This window comes from Cyanistes caeruleus, unplaced genomic scaffold, assembly GCF_971803275.1.
Source record: "Cyanistes caeruleus unplaced genomic scaffold, bCyaCae1.hap1.1 HAP1_SCAFFOLD_76, whole genome shotgun sequence".
Taxonomy (NCBI): domain Eukaryota; kingdom Metazoa; phylum Chordata; class Aves; order Passeriformes; family Paridae; genus Cyanistes; species Cyanistes caeruleus.
In genome coordinates this window covers 1,243,060-1,261,621 of record NW_028255888.1, presented here as the reverse complement: position 1 = coordinate 1,261,621, position 18,562 = coordinate 1,243,060, and the positions used below count along the sequence as shown (strand labels likewise).

Below are 18,562 nucleotides of genomic sequence, written 5' to 3'. Positions count from 1 at the left end.
AGCCAAAGTTTGGGGATGATGAAGGGAGGGGGAGCCCATTACTGGGTGAGCTTTTGTGTGAGGTGCCCCTGCCCAGGGAGGCAAAGATTTGGTTTCAAATGAACATGATTAAAGTGAGAGGTGTGGGCAAGAGGGAGTTCCATCCCTCTGCCTTGGAGTATGGGCCCTGCGAGCCCAGGAAGAAACTCCACCCTGGACCCCTCATGGGATGGCAACCCAGGGATTTCTGATTGGCTTTGGGCCCCTGGTGTTTCTCCCTTGCTGTGTTCCCGGTGGTCCCTAACCTTGAACTCCACCCTGGTTCTCAAAACCCATCTCCTTGCCTCTGTTCGGGGCTGTCTCTGGATCTGAGTTTGTTCCTCTGCTGAATAAATGTTTTCCTGAGCAGAATCCCGTCTTGTTGGTGTCCCATGCCAGTTCCTGGTAACTATAGCCTCCCTGGACATGAACCTGCGGCCCTGGAACGCAAAACCCCGCAAAATTAAGACCCTCCCCAGACCTCCAAAATCCCAAAATTCCCTAAAATTCACCCAAAACTCCCCAAATTCCCTTAATTTCCCTATAATGCTCTTTTTGTCCCCCTCTGCTGCCTCTGCAGATGGTGTCTTGGGGACAACTCCAGGAATTTGGAGGGGGTCTCTCCTCCTCTTCCATCCCCAAAAACCCACCACTTTTGTGAAAAAAAATCGCAACAATCCCTTGGATTCAAGGGGATGTTGCCCCATTTTTTATGCATTTTGGGGGGGTTCCCCCCTAATTTGTCAGTGTTTTTTGCCATTTTTTGGTGGTTTTGGCATTTTTCAAAGTGAGCTTTTTTGGGGGGGGTTCCCCCAATTTTTTGGAGGTGGGTGCCTCAATTTTTTTCTGGGGGTTCACCCCCTCCCCCAATATTTCCTTCATTCCCCTCCCCCCAAATTAGGGTAAGAGAGTCTTTTTTTTCCTTTTTTTTTTTTATTTTTACCTTTCCCCCCCACCTTTTTTTTTTTTTCCCTCTTTTTATTTATTTGCACTTAATTTTGAGGGGCAGGAATTTTGGAGAGGGGTCACCTGGGGTGACACGAAAAGTTGGGGAGACCCTCTTCCCACAAAAAACAGGAAAAATCCCAAGAATTCTGGTGGTTTTGCCCAGACCCAAGGTGTGAAAAATGTGAAAAAAATTATGTTCTCAGATTTTTGGTGATTTTGGGGGAGAGGGTTGCAATTTTGGGGGGATTTTGGGGAAGGGTTGCTGTTTTTTGGGGGGTGTTCCCAGGTTTTGGAGTGGAATTGAGGAATTTGGTGGTTTGGGGGAAAGCTTTGGAGCTCCTGGGGGGAATTTCGGGGTTTTAGGGCAGGAATTTAAGGATTTTTTTGTAACATTTGGGTGTTAGGGGGGAAATTTGGGGTTTTGGGGAGAACTTTGGGTTTTTTAGGGGGAGGATTTGGGGTTTGGGGTAAAAAAATTGGGGTTTTGGGGTGGAAAATTTGGTGGGATTGGGGGGAAAATTTTGGGGGGAGAATTTGAGTCTTGTGAGGATGTGGGACTTTTGGAAGATTATAGGGGTTTTGGGGGTATTTGGAAGGAATTTTTGGATTTTTGGGGAGGAATTTGGTGGTTTTGGGGGGAAATTCAGGGGTCCTGGTGGAGTTCTGATTTTGGGAAGGGGATTTGGGGAGGATTTTTTGGGTTTTGGGGGAATCTCCACTGATGGGGAGGAGTCGTGATCACAGTGAGGAGCTGCATTTTGGGGAGGCCTGAATTTGGGGAGGGGTCTCAGGGAGGATTCCCAATTTTGGAGTGAGATTTGGGTAATTTTCCAGCGATGGGGAGGTTTCTTGGGGGTGGGATTTTGGGAGGAGTCTCATTGGGGGACCATCCTGAGCTGGAAGCAGGGGGGATGTTGGGAGTGGAATTTGGGGAGTGTAAGAAATGGAAATAATTTGTGCTAACTAAATTGTAACTATTTGGAAAGTTATTACTAGAAGCAATCAGGGGAATTGGTGTTGCAAGGCAGATGGACCCCTTTACAGATATTACATGTTAAAATTAAGATACCGGATGTAGTTTTGAGATAAGTAATGTCTCAAGAGAAAATTGACCATGAGATGGACAAAATTGGAATGACTTCAGGCACAGGCCTGAAAATTATGAAGTGTAAGACTAATTAGTGGAACACAATGCTTACTTACATAACACAATGCTTAGTACGCACACAAAACCTGCAAGGTTATCTGGAGGACAACAAGGATGAATGTAAGCCTTTGTCCAAAGACCACCAAAAGAAGACTGAAGACCCCCTAACAAATAGTGAAACATGCGCCGTGAAGAACAGTGATGTAAAATTAAAGAATCGGAAATAGGAAGAGACTTACAGGAAACATGAATGAATATGTACAAGCATACAGTATATAAGTTTAGTTTGAATTGCTTTGTTTTATATGTGAGGTAGGGTGAGAAGTCCTCCCCATAACCCGTTCAGTTTTGCTAGTGCTTTAATCATTCTTAATTATTGGCAAGCTATATTCATATCTATATATCTATATATCTATATATCTATCTGTATGATATATATATATATATCTGTATGTGTGGGTGTGTGTGCATATACGTGTGTGTGTATATATATATATATATATGAATATATTCACTAAATTGTACTCTTTTGCTAAATTGTATTCCTTTACATCAAATTGCTATTCAATCCACTAAATTGTACTCTTTTATTTAATTGTTTTCTTGTATTCAATTCACTAAATTGTATCATTTTTTTTTCTTATTATTAAACTGCTGTTAACCCAATAGACCTAGTCATCCAAATTTCAATTTCATTTATGACACTGCCCTTGGGTGAGTTACATCCACAGCGAGAGGGAGGAGGAGATGATCCCACCCATGGCTGCTGCTGGGTCCAGACATTTGGTGAGATAAAGCTGAGCCAGAGCTTCAGCATCTCTCCCAAAATCACAGAATCACAGAATGCCTTGTCTTGGAAGAGACCTTAAAGTTCATCTCATTCCACCACTTGCCATGGGCAGGGACACCTTCCACTATCCCAGGCTGCTCCAAGCCCCGTCCAACCTGGCCTTGGACACTTCCAGGGATCCAGGGGCAGCCATGGATTCTCTGGGCAAGCTCTGATCTCTGCCCAGGTGAGCAGGGTCAGGACCCAAGGGAGCAGCTGGAGCTGGGCCAGAGCAGGGCTGGGGATCAGCAAAAGCTTCTTCCCCCACAGGGGGCTGGGGCACTGCCCAGGCTCCCCAGGGAATGGGCACGGCCCCGAGGCTGCCGCAGCTCCAGGAGCCTTTGGCCAGCGCTGCCAGGGATGCACAGGCTGCAATTGTTGGGGTGTCTGTGCAGGGCCGGGGGCTGCACTCCATGATCCCAATGGGTCCCAGATCCCAGCTCAGCCCCTTGTGCAACTCTCACCCTTTGGCTCAGCCTTTGTGTCCCCTGGAGGCGCTGGCAGAGCTGATGGGGTGGGGCAGGAGCGGGGCAGCCCCGGTGTTCCCCTGGCAGTGACACCACAGCCGGGCCAGCAGCCCCGGTGTTCCCCTGGCAGTGACACCACAGCCATGGCAGCCCCAGCGTTCCCCTGGCAGTGACACCACAGCCAGGGCAGCCCCAGTGTTCCCTCCCTGGAGATGCTCCAAGGGGAGCGTCCAGAGCTGCATCCAGTCAGTGGAACTGAGCGGCCACTGAGCACCCCCAGCCTGGGCTGCTGTGGATTCCTCTGCAGACAGCTCAGGGAAGGTCCCCTTGGCCACCCACACAGTGCCACAGACAAGTGTCACACACAGTTACAGAGCTCTGCACAGAGCTGACAGCAGGAATCAATTAAAAAAAAAATTAAAAAATTAAAACCACCAAAAAAAACAAGAAAAAGAGGACTCCTCCCAGCAGATCCTTTCCATCCTTCAGTTTTCACGTCTGCATGTGCACAAGACCTGGGGCTGCAAAAAATGAGGCTTCATTGGCACATTTGCAGGAAAAGCAGGTTTAGGGCAGGTTATCAGCAGAACTGTTCTCAGCTGGGTGAAAAAGGCCCCTTTGGCAGCCGCAGGGCCATTGAAAATGCAGACCCTCAGGCCATGGGGGAGAAAAGGGCTCTGAATTCCCCTCCCTTGACACACAAACCCTGCTCCCAAGCTGCTCCCCACACAGGATTCTACTGGAAGACTGTGGAAAGCTGAGAGTTGACTTTGGCTTCTCCATGTTCCGTGTCCTAAAGCTGCCTGGCAGAAGAAATTTAGGGTCAACTGGCACAATCCCTCCTGGCCCAGGGCACAGCCCCAGGAAGGTCTTTGCTCCTCGCTCGGCCCTCCCTGAGGAGGCTGGCAGGGCTTGCAGTTTTATGGCATTTGTCCTTGCTGCCCCTCATGTCCCACTACCCCACAAAGAGCCCCGAGCCACCCGTGAGGGACAGGCCCTGCTGGGCCAGGCCTGGGCTCAGGGCTTGGCCTTTCTGCTTCCTCCAACCCAGCCAGGGCTGGCTCAGCATTGCAGTTCCCTGTGCTGTGCCCCAGGCTCGCTCGGCCCCTGCTGGAAAGGGACCTGAGGTACCTCGATCCCCTCGGGCAGTGCATGGGAGAAAACAACTAGCTTCCCAGGAGGGGGGAAACAAACATTTACTTGCAAAATTTAGAGAATGAAATACTTGGGAAATCATAAAGTGACATGGAATTACAGTAAAGCACTTCACAGAGCACTGACTAAGCAAACTCTAATCCATCCAACTTCAAATTATACAGATTTGGAGAAAAGGAATTCAAGAGAAGAGAGAGGGACAGAGATCCACAGTCAGCCTTGGATCCAGCGCCATCTCAGCTGCTGTGAGCTCCGGGGCTGTGGCACATGTCAGTGTCTGTAAGAGACGCTTTTGGGGTGTGGACGTTCCGGGACACGGCAGAGACCTCTATAATCGAGTTAGATGTCAGTAGTTTATTTCAGGGCGTGGGAGAGAGAGAGAACCTGCTAGGAGCCAGCAGATGAAGCTCAAAGCAGGCTCAGAAGGAACAATACAAAAGGGAGTAAAATATGAATACATGAGTTCAAGACTTAAGATAGCTAAGAAAGAGAGTAACAGAACAGAAGTGAGAGAGCTGGGAAAAGAGCATAAAGAAGAGAAGTAAAAAGAGCAGGAAAAAGAGCGTAGAAAAAGTGAGGCAAGAGAGACAAGAGAGCGTAGCAAGAGAGCGAGCTCTCCTTTACAGTTGCTTATATAACCTATACGTTGAATATTTTATTCCTTCACTAACCAATCTTTCTAAGTATACTAATACAGTAACATTTGTGTGTGACCTATAGAAATCGCTGCTTTTGCATATTTTTAGTTATCTCAGGGTCCTTCAGACCTTTCCTTATAAGGCTGGGAAGAGGGGTCTTAGCTTAGTTTTACTGGGGGAAAGAATGTGTTCTGGCATACCAGACCGGCTTCTTTCAATTATTCAAACTGTTCTTTCATTTGTATTTCTTCCTTAGCCTTTCTGGCTAAGGAGTCATATTTATAATTTCTTTCTAATTCTACCTTCCCAACAAGTGTCACACCCGTGTCACAGCCTCACCTGCTGTGGTTCCTCTCCCAGGTGGGGTTTTTGGGGTGCCAGGGGCTTGGCAGCCACTTTGGGGCTGGAGCAGAGGCTGCAGTGGCTGGGCTAGGGCAGAGACTGCACCACCCATTCAGAACTTGTTCTGCCCCCCAAACACACACTGGAGATGTCTGGGACCATTCATCATTTCTCTGCTCTCCAGCACCAAGGCAACGCACTCTGGCTGCAGCTCTGAGCTCATGCCCATGGCAACTACCCCTGACAATGGGGCTCCATGGAGCTGCTCTCAGGAGCCCCCCAAGAGCTGGGGAGTGCCCCAGAACTGCCTCAGAAATGTGGGATACCCCAAAATCTCTTCAGGAATGTGGAATATCCAAAAACTCACTCAGTAACGGACACGCCTTCCCTTCATCATTCCCAAACTTTGGCTGTCTCATTGCAGGCCCCACCCCACATCCCCAATCCCAACCCCAACCCATCCCATCCCTGCTGGACATCAAGACCCCCTTCCCAAGCCTGATTTCCCCCATTTCACACCTCCCAAACTCCATCACACCTATCCTTGCCCCACCCAATGCCCATGTCACACCCCATATCTGCATCCCACTTTGCCCAATCCCCTGCCAACTCCATTCCACCTGATGCCTTCAGAAGGCTGACCTAGAACAGAGGCTAGACAGAGTTAAGAATAAAGTTTATTAAAAGGTCTTAAAGGATACACCTTAGGCAGTACAAGAGCCTTCCCAGGGCTACACCCCAAATGGACCAAAAATGGTCAAAAAAACCCAAAAACAAACAACTCATCACGAGGTCTCACATTTTTGTAAGTTGAGGTCCATCTGCATATTTGGGTTCATGGTCCAATTATAGCTTCAGATGATGAAGTCCTGTCCTTGTTTTCTCTCTTCAGTCCACCCTTGTTTATGCTTTTGAGCCTGCAACTTGTAATGATTGTCCTTGGTCTCAAGCTAGAAAAGGAATTGTTTTGTCTACCTACTCTGTGAAGAGAGCTCACTAACACTTAATATGAAGTTCAAAACTACAAACCTAGACAGTGCAAAATATGAAAAATTTAAAAGCTAAAACTTAAGGCATCACACCCGGAGGGGTTGTGGAATCCAATAGTTTTGAGTGGCACTGTGCAGTTTTCAGTGGCATTGAGTGGTTCTGAGGTGACAGATAAAACTCTCGTTGCTTTGAGTGCCAAAAATGGAGAAAACTCCACCAAATAGCTCCACAACCCCCAAGTATTTCCCTGAATACCAGATTACCTTGAAGCACTAGTAAAATGTGAGGCTCTAGATGCCTTTGATGAATTTATAGACTTTTACCCCAAATTTGTCTGTTTTAAAGGGATAAAGATGAATCAAAAGATAATCGGAACAAAACAAAAGGACCACCAGCCCAGTGTCTTCCCAACACAGATCACTGGGAACGTGGGTCATCAGGGCTCTGCCCAACGTGGGGCCTCTGATGGGGGATGGAGCTGGAGCAGCATATGAAGCTCTTCCTGCACTTGGGGCACTCGCAGGGCTTCCCTTAGTGGTGCCTCTGTTGGTGTCTGGTCAAGTTAGAGCTCTGGGTGAAGCTCTCCCCACACTGGGGACATTTGTAGAGCCTCTCCCCGCTGTGGCTGCGCCGGTGGGAGATGAGGTGGGAGTTTCGCTTGAAGCCCTTCCCGCAGTCAGGGCAGTGGAAGGGCCTCTCCTCTGTGTGAATCCGCTGGTGCACGAGGAGAGTGGAGCTGATGCGAAACCTCTTCCCACACTGGAGACATTCGTAGGGCCTCTCCCCAGTGTGGATCATCTGGTGAATGGTCAGTTGGGACCTCTGGCTGAAGGTCATCCCACATTCCTCACACTCATAGGGACGTTCCCCAGTGTGGGTCCTCTGGTGGATGGTCAGGTAGGAGCTGTTTTTGAAGCTCTTCCCACACTGGGGACACTCATAGGGCCTCTCCCCAGTGTGGATCCGCTGGTGCCTGACAAGGGTGGAATTGTGCTTGAAGCCCTCCCCACAGTCAGGGCAGCAGAAGGGCTTCTCATCTGTGTGAATCCGCTGGTGCACGAGGAGATGAGAGCTCCTCTGAAACCTCTTCCCACACTCGGGACACTCGTAGGGCCTCTCCCCAGTGTGGATGCGCTGGTGACGGATGAATTCGGAGTTGCAGCTGAAGCCCTTCCCACATTTCCCACACTCATAGGCCCATTCCCCAGTGTGAATCATCTGGTGGCGTATCAGTTTGCTGCTTGAGCTGAAGCTCTTCCCACACTCCAAGCACTTGTAGGGCTTCGCCCCATCCTGAAGCTGCTCATGGACCACCAGCTCAGAGCCCTGGCTGGATCTCCGACCGCCTTCCCGGCACAGGGTGGGTCTTTCCTCCTCAGAGCACCCTGGGATGGGTTTGGATTCCCTCCTCCTGCGGGATCTCCAGGGCTTTTCCTCCCCATTGGATTCCCGGAATGTGGAGCCGCTCAAGTCAGCCTCTTCCATGACGTTTTGCTGTGAGGATTTGTCCTCCCTGGTCTCCATCCTAAGTTGCTTGACTGGGGGAGGAAGGACAAGGAGAGGATGGGATTTGCCTCCGTGCCAGAGGGAAGGGGAAGGAGATCCCCCCAGTGCATCCCCGGCAGGACGGTGTCGGCAGCGGGGTTGTCCTGCAGCTGGGGGCCATGCTGGGCTGGGATATGGAGCAGGAGAGAGGGGGAAAAGGGCACTGACTTCCTCCTCACCTGCCTGGGTGTCCTGGGGCATCTTCCTCTTCCTCACAGCCTCCTTCTCCATCCAGACAAGATTTGGGATTGGAAAATCCTGGTTTGGGAGAAAACAAGGAATGAGCACAATGAGTTTGAATGTCCCTTGGCCCAAGTCCCTCTCTAGAAGCCACTGGATATCTGAGGTGTCTTGGTTTGAAAGGACAGGTGTTTGCTAGGGAAGGCAGAAACCTCCACTGAAATTGATAAAAATGTAAGCAACAACCCCCTCCAAATTATTATAATCTTGATATCAAAGTCCTCTCATATATTGATATAGGAATATAAATAACAGTTATTTATTAAAGAAAGGAAATGAAAATGCAGCAGTACAAAAAAAAAACCAACAAACAAACCAACAAAAAAACAACTCACTGAGAGAATCAGAATACAACCTGACACCCTGTTGGTCAGGGTGTTGGAAGCAGTCTTATCCAAATTTAAGATTAAATGGTGGCTGCAGTCCACATGGAGTGACAGATGTGGTTCTGTTGAAGCAATGATCCCATAGAAGGGTGTAGCTTACCTCTGAAATTCTGGTGCTGTAGATGCGTCTTCTCTCTCCTCTGGGATACAAGTGGAGAAAGACTGCCTGTGGTGTTCTGATGCTCAGATTATATCTAGGCAGGAATGGCCCAGGATGCTCCTGGGTGGAGCATCTCACAATGGAATGTTGTCATTTTATCAGTATTGCAGTGAGACTCAATGGCCCATTACCAGAAGCTATCCCCCTGGGGGGAGGATGGGTGGTGGGAGAGATAAAGAACACTGCCTCACCAGGTTTTAACAGCTGGCCCATTAACAGAAGACATCCCCCAGTTATGAGGGTTGGGTCATGGAGGAGATAATGAAAACTGCCCCACCAGGTTTTAAAAGATGGTGATAGAATACATACTTTTGGTTACATCTTGCATTGCAACCCAAGACATGGGGTCCATAAAAACCTCCCAAACACCAAGATTCAGCCCTGAAAATGCCTTCCACGAGTTCCCCATCTCTGGTCTCCCTCTTCTGGTGTTCACGGTTTCCTCCTTGTCCCAGCTGCTGGGGATCACGCTTGTACTGGGGGTCCTCTGTCTACTCAGTCCCTGACCTCTTCAGGCTGCTGGGAGTGCCAGGAATTTGAAATGTTCCCCCTATTTCTATCTCCTCACTTAGGGATGCTGGTATCCCCCAGTATCCCCCCAAGGGGCATTTTCCACTCAGCTCTGGAGTTCTTCATTCTCCAAACATCCCCCCCAAAAAACCCAACCCCTGAGGGACCCCTCAGGATATCTGGGCCGAGCTCCCCCTCCCCAGGCACCTGTCGGATTGAGGGGTGGGGGATGATGATCCCACAAGTAGGGGGCTATGAATTCAGGGAGTGCTCAACCTCGTGGTTCCTTCTATTTTTCCTGATCCACTTTTGTCCCTCCTTCAGGCTGAAGAAGCTGCTCAAGGAATCAGAAGCAAAACTCCAAGTCCCTTGGAGCTTCAATCGGCCCCACTGAGGGCAGGGACTGCCAAAGGCTCCCCAGGCACTGGTGAGAGCAGATTCTGGAGGCCAGGATTGCCGGGAGCCAAAGGCTCTGAGCAGGGAACTGCAATGCTGAGCAAGCCCTGGCTGGGTTGGAGGAAGCAGAAAGGCCAAGCCCTGAGCCCAGGCCTGGCCCAGCAGGGCCTGTCCCTCACGGGTGGCTCAGGGCTCTCTGTGGGGCAGTGGGATGTGAGGGGCAGCAAGGACAAATGCCATAAACCTGTGTGACATTCTAGATCCTTATGGTATCAAGGGGCCAGTGGGACACTGTGGGAAGTTGTGGAACCAAGGGGATCATTTTGGCACTCTTGGGCCCATAGAACCAAGGAACCAGTGGGACACTCTGGGGCCTTATGGAAACAAGATGCCACTGTGAGCCTGCAGGGCTGTAACACCCCAGAACACTTCAATGCTGGTGGTAACCAAAGGTTCCTGTGCTTGAGTTTAGTGCACAGGAGGAACACCAACCAGATATTCTCAGAATGGGCAGATGCAAAGAATATTCTTGATAGGAAGGGACCCACAAGGACCATCAAGTCCAATTCCTAAGTGAATAGCCCCACAAGGATTGAACCCACAACCTCGGTGATGCTGGCACCATTCTCTGACCAACTGAGCAAAAAGGTCAAAATGATACAAAATTTAACTGGCAGAATATAGACAATCATGGAACTATGCAAAGGGTTTAATACAACATTAAACTGAACATACAACTCTTACCATAGCATTAAGTTTACTAACTTAGCCCATTTAACCTAAAAAGTGTTAACCCTTAAGATTTTGGGTAACATTAAGATATCCAAAAATGTTCCAGGTATGTAGGATAAGAAGGAGAAGAAAAAGAGACCAGAAAGACAGAAGATCTACAGAAAAACATTTCCAGGATGATCCCGGCCACTCCCAGTACAATTGCAGTCACTCTCAGGTATGAGCTGTTGCACTCAGTCACTCCCAGTATGGTTCCAGTCAACCCCAGATCCTCCCAGCATGCTTCCAGTCACAGCCACCATCATTCCATTTGCTCCCAGTAGGATCCCAGTTAGTTCCACTGGGATCCCAGTATGACCCCAGCATGGGCACAGCTGCTCCCATGATTATCCAGTGTGGTTCCAGTTGCTCCCATTTACCTGCACTGTGGTTTCAGTCTCTCCCAGTCTATCCCAGTCACTCTCAGTCACTCCTCAGGTGCTTCCAGCCTGATCCCAGTTGCTCCCAGCCACTCCCAGTCATCCTCAGTGCAGTTACAGTTGCTGCCAGTATGGTCCCAGTCTTGCCCATCATGGCCCAGCTGCTCCCACTGTGTTCCCGGCAGGATGCCAGTTGCCCTCAGTATGGTTCCAGTTGCTCCCTGTTCCTCCCAGTGTGATCCCAGTTGCACCCAGTTGCCCCCAGTATAGTCCCAGTCCCTCCCCAGATGATCCCAGCCGCTCCCAGCATGGTCCCAGTCACACTCAGTTGCACCCAGTGCAGACCCAGTCACTCCTACTTGTTCCCAGTTGTCTGCAGCACAGGGTCCCAGTTGTCCCCAGCACAGTTCCCATTGTTCCCAGTGTGTTCCCAGTCATCCCCAGTATGGTCACAGACACCCCCAGTATATCCCATTTGCCCTCAGCATGTCCATAGCCATTCCCAGACACTCCTAGTAATCCCAGTCAAGTGCTTCTTATCCCAGTATGATATCAGGCCCAGTATATCCCAGCTGAGCATTCCCTGAATTCACAGCCTCCCATCCGTGGGATCGTCACCCCGCCATCCCACAGGTGACTGGGGAGGGCAAGCTCGGCCCAGATATCCTGGGGGGTTCCTGGGTTGCGTTTTGGGGGGGGGGATGTTTGGAGAATGAAGAACTCCAGAGCTGAGTGGAAAATGCCCCCTGGGGGTACATTGGGGGTTCCCAGTGGCTGCTGCTGGCAGAGGCAGTCTCGAGGAGCAGAGCTCTGTGACCCCCAGGACCCCAAAGTGGGGAGCCCAGAGAGGGGGACAGCCGCGATTTGCGAGACCCTCAACAGCCTGGAGAGGGGCGGGGGGGGGGGTGTCTCCACGGACCCCCTGCAACCCCAAGAAGAGAATAAGGGGAGCAGGGACCCTGGGACCCCAAAAACTTCCAGCATCCCTAAGTGTTGAGATGGAAACAGGGGAAATTTTTAGATTCCTGGCACTCCCAGCAGCCTGAAGAGGTCAGGGACTGAGTAGACAGAGGACCCCCAGTACACACGTGACCCCAAGGAGCTGGGACAAGGAGGAAACCCTGAACAGCAAAAGGGAGAAAACAGAGGTGGGGAATTCCTGGAAGGCATTTTCAGGGCTGAATTTTGGTGGTGTAAAATTTTTATGGACCCCATGTCTTGGGTTACAATGCAAGATGTAACCAAAAGTATGTATTCTGTCACCATCTGTTAAAACCTGGTGGGGCAGTTTTCTTTATCTCTTTCATCACCCATCCCTCATAATGGGGGGGATGTCTTCTGTTAATGGGCCAGCTGTTAAAACCTGGTGAGGCAGTTTTCTTTATCTCTCCCACCACCCATCCTCCCCCCAGGGGGATAGCTTCTGGTAATGGGCCATTGAGTCACACTGCAATACTGATAAAATGACATCAGCCCATTGTGAGATGCTCCACCCAGGGAGAGGAGCCAAATTTGTGGGAAGTTTGTGGAATTTCCTGGGATATTTGTGGAATTTTGAGGGATTTTTACGAGATTTGAAGAATTTTGAAAGATTTTTCTTCGATTGTGTGCAAATTGGAGGAGACTTTGTGGGATGTTTCTGGAATTTGGTAGGGTTTTGAGAGGATTTAGGAAATTTGGTAGGGTTTTGAGAAGACTTTTCTGGAATTTTGAGGGATGTTTCCAGAATTTTGTGGAAATTTGTGGAGATTTTGTGAGAAGTTTCTGGAATTTGGTAGGGTTTTTCTGGAATTTTATGGAATTCTTTTGAATGTTGTGGAATTTTCGGGAATTTGGTGAGATTTTGAAAAGACATGAGGAATTTTGAGAAGATTTTCTTAGATTGTGTGGAAATTTGTGGAGATTTTGTAGGATGTTTGTGGAATTTGGTGGGATTTTTCTGGATCTTTGTGGGATACGGATGACACTTGGAAAATTTTGAGGGATTTTTCTTAGATTGTGTGGAAATTTGTAAAGATTTTGTGGGATATTTCTGGAATTTGGTAGGTTTTTGAGAAGATTAAGGGAATTTTGTGGGATGTTTGTGGAATTTTGTGGGGATTTTTGAGATGTAGAATTTTCTAGAATTTTGTGGGATTTTGAGGAGACTTGAAGAATTTTGAGGAGATTTTCTTAGATTGTGTGGAAATTTGTAAAGGTTTTGTGGGATTTTTCTTGAATTTTGAGGGATTTTGAGGAGACTTGAAGAATTTTGAGGGATTTTTTTAAAATTGTGTGCAAACCAGAGGAGATTTTGTGGGACGTTTCTGGAATTTGGTAGGGTTTTGAGAAGATTTTGAGAATTTGATGGGTTGTTTGTGGAATTTTGTGGGCTGTTTGTGGAATTTCATGGAATTTTTGTGGAATTTTGAGGGATTTTTACGAGACTTGAAGAATTTTGAAAGATTTTTCTTCGATTGTGTGCAAATTGGAGGAGATTTTGTGGGATGTTTATGGAATTTTGAAGGGGTTGTTGCTTACATTTTTATCAATTTCCGTGGAGGTTTCTGCCTTCCCTAGCAAACACCTTTCCTTTCAAACCAAGACACCTCAGATATCCAGTGGCTTCTAGAGAGGGACTTGGGCCAAGAGACATTCAAACTCATTGTGCTCATTCCTTGTTTTCTCCCAAACCAGGATTTCTCATTCCCAGACCTTGTCCGGATGGAGAAGGAGGCTGTGAGGAAGAGGAAGATGCCCTGGGACACCCAGGCAGGTGAGGAGGAAGTCAGTGCCCCTTTCCCCCTCTCTCCTGCTCCATCTCCCAGCCCAGCATGGCCCCGGCTGCAGGACAACCCCGCTGCCGACACCGTCCTGCTGGGGATGCACTGGGGGGATCTCCTTCCCCTTCCCTCTGGCACGGAGGCAAATTTTATTCTCTCCTTGTCTTTCCTCCCCCAGACAAGGAGCAGAGGATGGAGATCAGGGAGGACAAATCCCTGGGGCAGAACCTCATGGAAGAGGAAGTTTTGAGCAGCTCCACAGCACAAAAATCAAACGGGGAGGAAAATCCCTGGAGATCCCGCAGGACGAGGGAATCCAAACCCATCCCAGGGTGCTCTGAGGTGGAAAGACCCACCCTGTGCAGGGAAGGCGGCCAGAGATCCAGCCAGGGCTCTGAGCTGGTGGTCCATGAGCAGCTTCAGGATGGGGAGAAGCCCTACAAGTGCTTGGAGTGTGGGAAGAGCTTCAGCTCGAGCAGCAAAATGATCCACCACCAGATGATTCACACTGGGGAATGGGCCTATGAGTGTGGGAAATGTGGGAAGGGCTTCAGCTTCAACTCCGAACTCATCATCCACCAACGCATCCACACTGGGGAGAGGCCCTACGAGTGTCCTGAGTGTGGGAAGAGGTTTCAGACTAGCTCTCATCTCCTCGTGCACCAGCGGATTCACACAGATGAGAAGCCCTTCTGCTGCCCTGACTGTGGGGAGGGCTTCAAGCACAATTCCACCCTCGTCAGGCACCGGCAGATCCACACTGGGGAGAGGCCTTATGAATGTGGAGAATGTGGGAAGAGCTTCAGCCCAAGCTCCAGCCTCAGTACCCACAAACTCATGCACACTGGGGAGAGGCCCTACGAATGTCCCCAGTGTGGGAAGAGCTTCTCCAGGCACTCTCACTTGATCAAACACCAACGGAGGCACCAGTAAGTGCCTCCACCAAGCCCTGCTAAAGCCCCAAATGCAGCAAGAGCTCTGTCCATGGCTCCAGCTCCAGAGGATCCATGTTGGGAAGTGACCTGGTGACTTTGTGATCCATGTTCCATGTGATCCATGCTGAGAAAACCCCTGTACCTTTTCCTGCCTGTGGCAATGACATGATTTGGGATCAAAGAATGTGAGGGTATGGCCATGGCCCTGTCATTATATTCAATCCTATCTCAGGTCATTGCCAGGGGCAGGAAAAGGACTCACCAGAGGAGAAGGGTGTCATTTCCTGGCAGGAGGAAATACATGTCCAGGAAGAGCCAGTAGGTGGTGTTTACTTTTCCCTGTAAATAGTTTGTCTTATCCCTTCTGTAATCCAAATTGTTTCTCTTCCTGTTAGTTCCTTATCTTGTTTCTATTCTCAATAAATTGTTCTTATCCGAGCCTGGGATCTTTGCCTTTTGTGTTTTCCATGGGAGGCGGGAGGGAAGTGAGCGGCAGCGCGAATTTAGCGGGAGCAGGAAATTGGGGAATCCCATTCATGAAGCCCAGCCCATGGAATCCGAGCATCCCAGCTGGTGCCAGGCCTGGTTGCCATGGCAGCAGCCTTGGGAGCGGGTCCCTGGCTGGGGGCTGCAGGATCCTCTTCCCTCTGGTGCCCAGGGACAGGAGTGGAGGGAGCAGCTGGAGCTGAGCCGGGCAGGTTTAGGCTGGATGTGAGGAAAAGGTTTTTCCCCCGAGGCTGCTGGGGCACTGAACAGGCTCCCCAGGGAAGGCTCCCAGCTCCAGGGCTGTCTGAGCTCCAGCAGCGTTTGGCCAGTGCTGCCAGAACCAGAGCCTGGGCCAGGGCTCCTTCACCCTGTCGCAAACGAGGGCTTGAGAGCGTTTAAAAAATCCCTGGCAAGGAAGGAACAAAAACAAGATTTAATATTAAGCACCAGCAGCACAAAGTTCCTTTGCAAGAGTCACTGTAGTCCTGACTGGACACTTCAGGCACAGCAAGGAAACAAAGCAACAACAAAACCAAACAAATTCCAGGCAACTAAACCAAAAATGAACCCAGAAGTGTCCGTGTGTGTATATGTGTGTGTGTGTGTGTGTGTGTGTGACAAAAGGACAGTGAGGGCAAGGATAAAAGGAATACAGCCTAAAAGATTAACAGAGCTCAAACTTAACAGGACTTAACTGATACCTTAACTTTAATTGATATCCCAAACATCACAATTTAGCAAAAGAACAGTATTTACTGTATTTAACCTAACTTATATGACTTAGCAGTTTAGCAGATGAATAATATTTAGCAGTATTTAACTTAGCTTATAATATATATATAAAACATTACAAGTTAGGAAAAGAACAAAACTTAGCAGCATTTAACTTAGCTTAGACCTCGTGACTGAACCTCACTTACAGGTCTGACTGACTCACATCTCCAAGGCACTCCAACCTCTCCGACAGCAGCATTTCTGCCACATTTGCCAGGGCACAGCACTGGTGTGTGCACACAGACACAAAGAGGCAGTGCAAGGCAGCTGTGAGAAATTCCCCTGCAGGGCAGCGAAATGCTCCCTGCGGATGCTTTGGCATCTCCCCAGCAGGCCAAGGGCTGAGCCTGGAGGAGTGGGGGGATTGGCCCAGGCTCCATCCTTGTTCGGGGATGCCCCGAGTGCAGCAAACGGGAGAGTTCCCGGCTCACAGAGGCCCCACTCCGAGGGAGGTGGCTGGCCCAGGAGAGCTGCAAGGGGCTCCTTTTGGAGCGCTGTTTGTAAGGCCCCAAGAGAGGGGCTTCAGGCACAGCAATGTTTCATCCTGGCCACACCTGGCATCAACAGCTTTCTTTGCAAGGCTGAGAACAGGGATGTTGTGCCATGGAGGGAACAGAAACACTTCCCAGGGCTGCTCCTGAAGCAAGCAGGAGCTGCTTGGGCAGCAGCAGTGCCTGGGAGCAGACAGTGTTTCTGATGAGCTGCAGAGGAGCTGAGCCCAGGGGCTGTTGGCCAAGGCCCAGGCCCAAGGAGCATTTCTCAGCTGGCAGGTCGGCCTGAGAAGGACATGGGGGAATGCACCAGCACAGGGCCCCATGGAACCAAGGGACCATTGTGACACTACAGGGCCCAATGGATCCAAGCAGAACATTCTGACACTGTGAGGCTCCATGGAACCAAGGATCCATTGTGATACCACGGGGCCTCATGGATCCAAGGGAACCAGAGTGACCCTGGGGGGCTCCATGGGACCAAGGGCCCATTGTGACATTTTGGGACCTGTGGAACCACAGAGACCATTGTGACACTGCAGGGCCCAATAGAACCAAGGGAACACAGAACAGGTCTGGCTTGGCCTGACTTGTGTGGCTGACCTGGGCCTCTTGAGGATCACTTCTCATCTGCTACTAGAACACTGGGGCTCCATGCTTTCCTTGCTATGAAAAAGAACTGTCCTTCTTCTCTAGGCACCAAAAACCAGAATGGGGATTGCATCTCCAAATTTCCTGATATTCAGCAGTTTTCCCATAGGAATATTGCCAGGAAAATTCTGCTCCCAGATGAAGTCTGCCATTATTGGCAAGTCTGGCTGGCCTTGGCCTCCTGATGTCCATGTCTCACTTGCCTTCCAAACCCTGGGGCTCTGTACTTCCCTCCAATGAAAAAGAACTGACCTTCTCAGCCAGGTATCCATGGCCAGAACTGGGATTCCACCTCCAACGTTGCCTGTTGTGAGAGACTGGAGGAGGCTTTTGGCTGGAAACATCTTGTCTGTGGGGAAGGAAGGGGCAAGTCCAGCCTTGTCCTGCCCTGTAACCCCAGCACTGCCCTGCCCTGTAACCCCAATCCCCCCAGAGCCTCTATCCCAGCCCAGCAGTGTCTGCCAGTCCCTGGCACACCAAAGGCAATGCTCCACACCCACCTCTGGAGCCCCCTGCCCAGCTCCTGAGTGACCAAATGATGGGAAATCCCACCTGGGGAAAGGGCCCAGGAAGACCAAGGGGAATTTAAGGCTGACCACAAGGCAAGAACAAGTCTTGACCCTACATCCTCTTGGAATTTCTATCTGAACGCTGCTGGAATCCAGGAGTTGGTATCTCTGTGTGTGTTTCTCTAAGGTTTTGTTGTCTTTCTGTCTTTCAGTGTCTTCTTCTTCTATTTCTATCCTCTTGCAAATTTTGAGAAACTTAAAAACTTAGAGTTTTTAAAGTTGAATGAGCCAAGTTATTGCTTTGAGAAATATTTTTTGTTGGTCGAATGTCATATTAAACCTTTTGACAAAGTTTCTCTGAGTTTCTAAAGTTGCCAGTAAAGTATATTTTGTTCTTTTGAGCTCTAAAAAATTTCTTGTAGGTATTTCTCCAGTGCATCCAACTCAGAGGACACAAACAATTGTAATTTCTTCTAAATGTGTCCTTGAGAGAGTTGTTTGGGGGATGGGGGTCAGGGTTTGTCTGTCCTGATTGGCACAGCCCAGGAAGGGCTTTCACAGCCCCATTCCACGCTCCATTTCCCACCTGGAGCTGCTGGTGCCTCTGAGTTCTGCTTCCCCAGCCCCAGGGATGCTCTCCTTGTCTGCCCATTCCCCCACAGTCTCTGGGCAGGGATGGCCTCAGTGGGGGCTGCTGACTTCCTCAGAAACTTGGAGGCTGCTGGTGCTGAGTTTTACTGCTCCAGAGGCTTGTTCAGCCTTCAGCTCTTCAAGTCAGGAATTCAGTGCCCCAGGGCTCACGAGCATTCAGAAGACCTAAACAAGCCAAACCTCTGGGAATAATTTGATTCAAGTTTTCAAATCTGATGAGGCCAGCTGTGGCACCCAAACCCAACAGTGGGGTCAGTGCAGTGTCCATGGCAACAGCCCCTTGCAATGGCCCAGTGCAGGTTGGGATGATAATCCACTCTCACAGCTGGCCCAGGGCAGCTCTGCAGTGCCCTTTCCCACAGCCTGTATGCACAGAAACAC

The 18,562-nt window shown here is 49.7% G+C and overlaps 1 protein-coding gene across 2 annotated transcripts in view; it reads right to left on the bottom strand.

Moving 5' to 3' along the window:
* The window catches only part of LOC147646911 (uncharacterized), a 117,674-nt gene that overhangs the window by 55,591 nt on the left and 43,521 nt on the right, over positions 1–18,562 (bottom strand). Inside the window, exons 3-4 of one of the 2 annotated variants that reach the window (XM_086872736.1) lie at positions 7,200–7,880; positions 2,189–2,199 (exon numbers count right to left, since the gene is read on the bottom strand). In XM_086872736.1, coding sequence (XP_086728862.1) covers positions 2,189–2,199; positions 7,200–7,880 — 692 coding nt within the window. Of the gene's footprint in view, positions 1–2,188; positions 2,200–7,192; positions 7,881–18,562 lie in introns of both variants that reach the window. The other variant, XM_086872737.1, reaches the window with a different exon arrangement.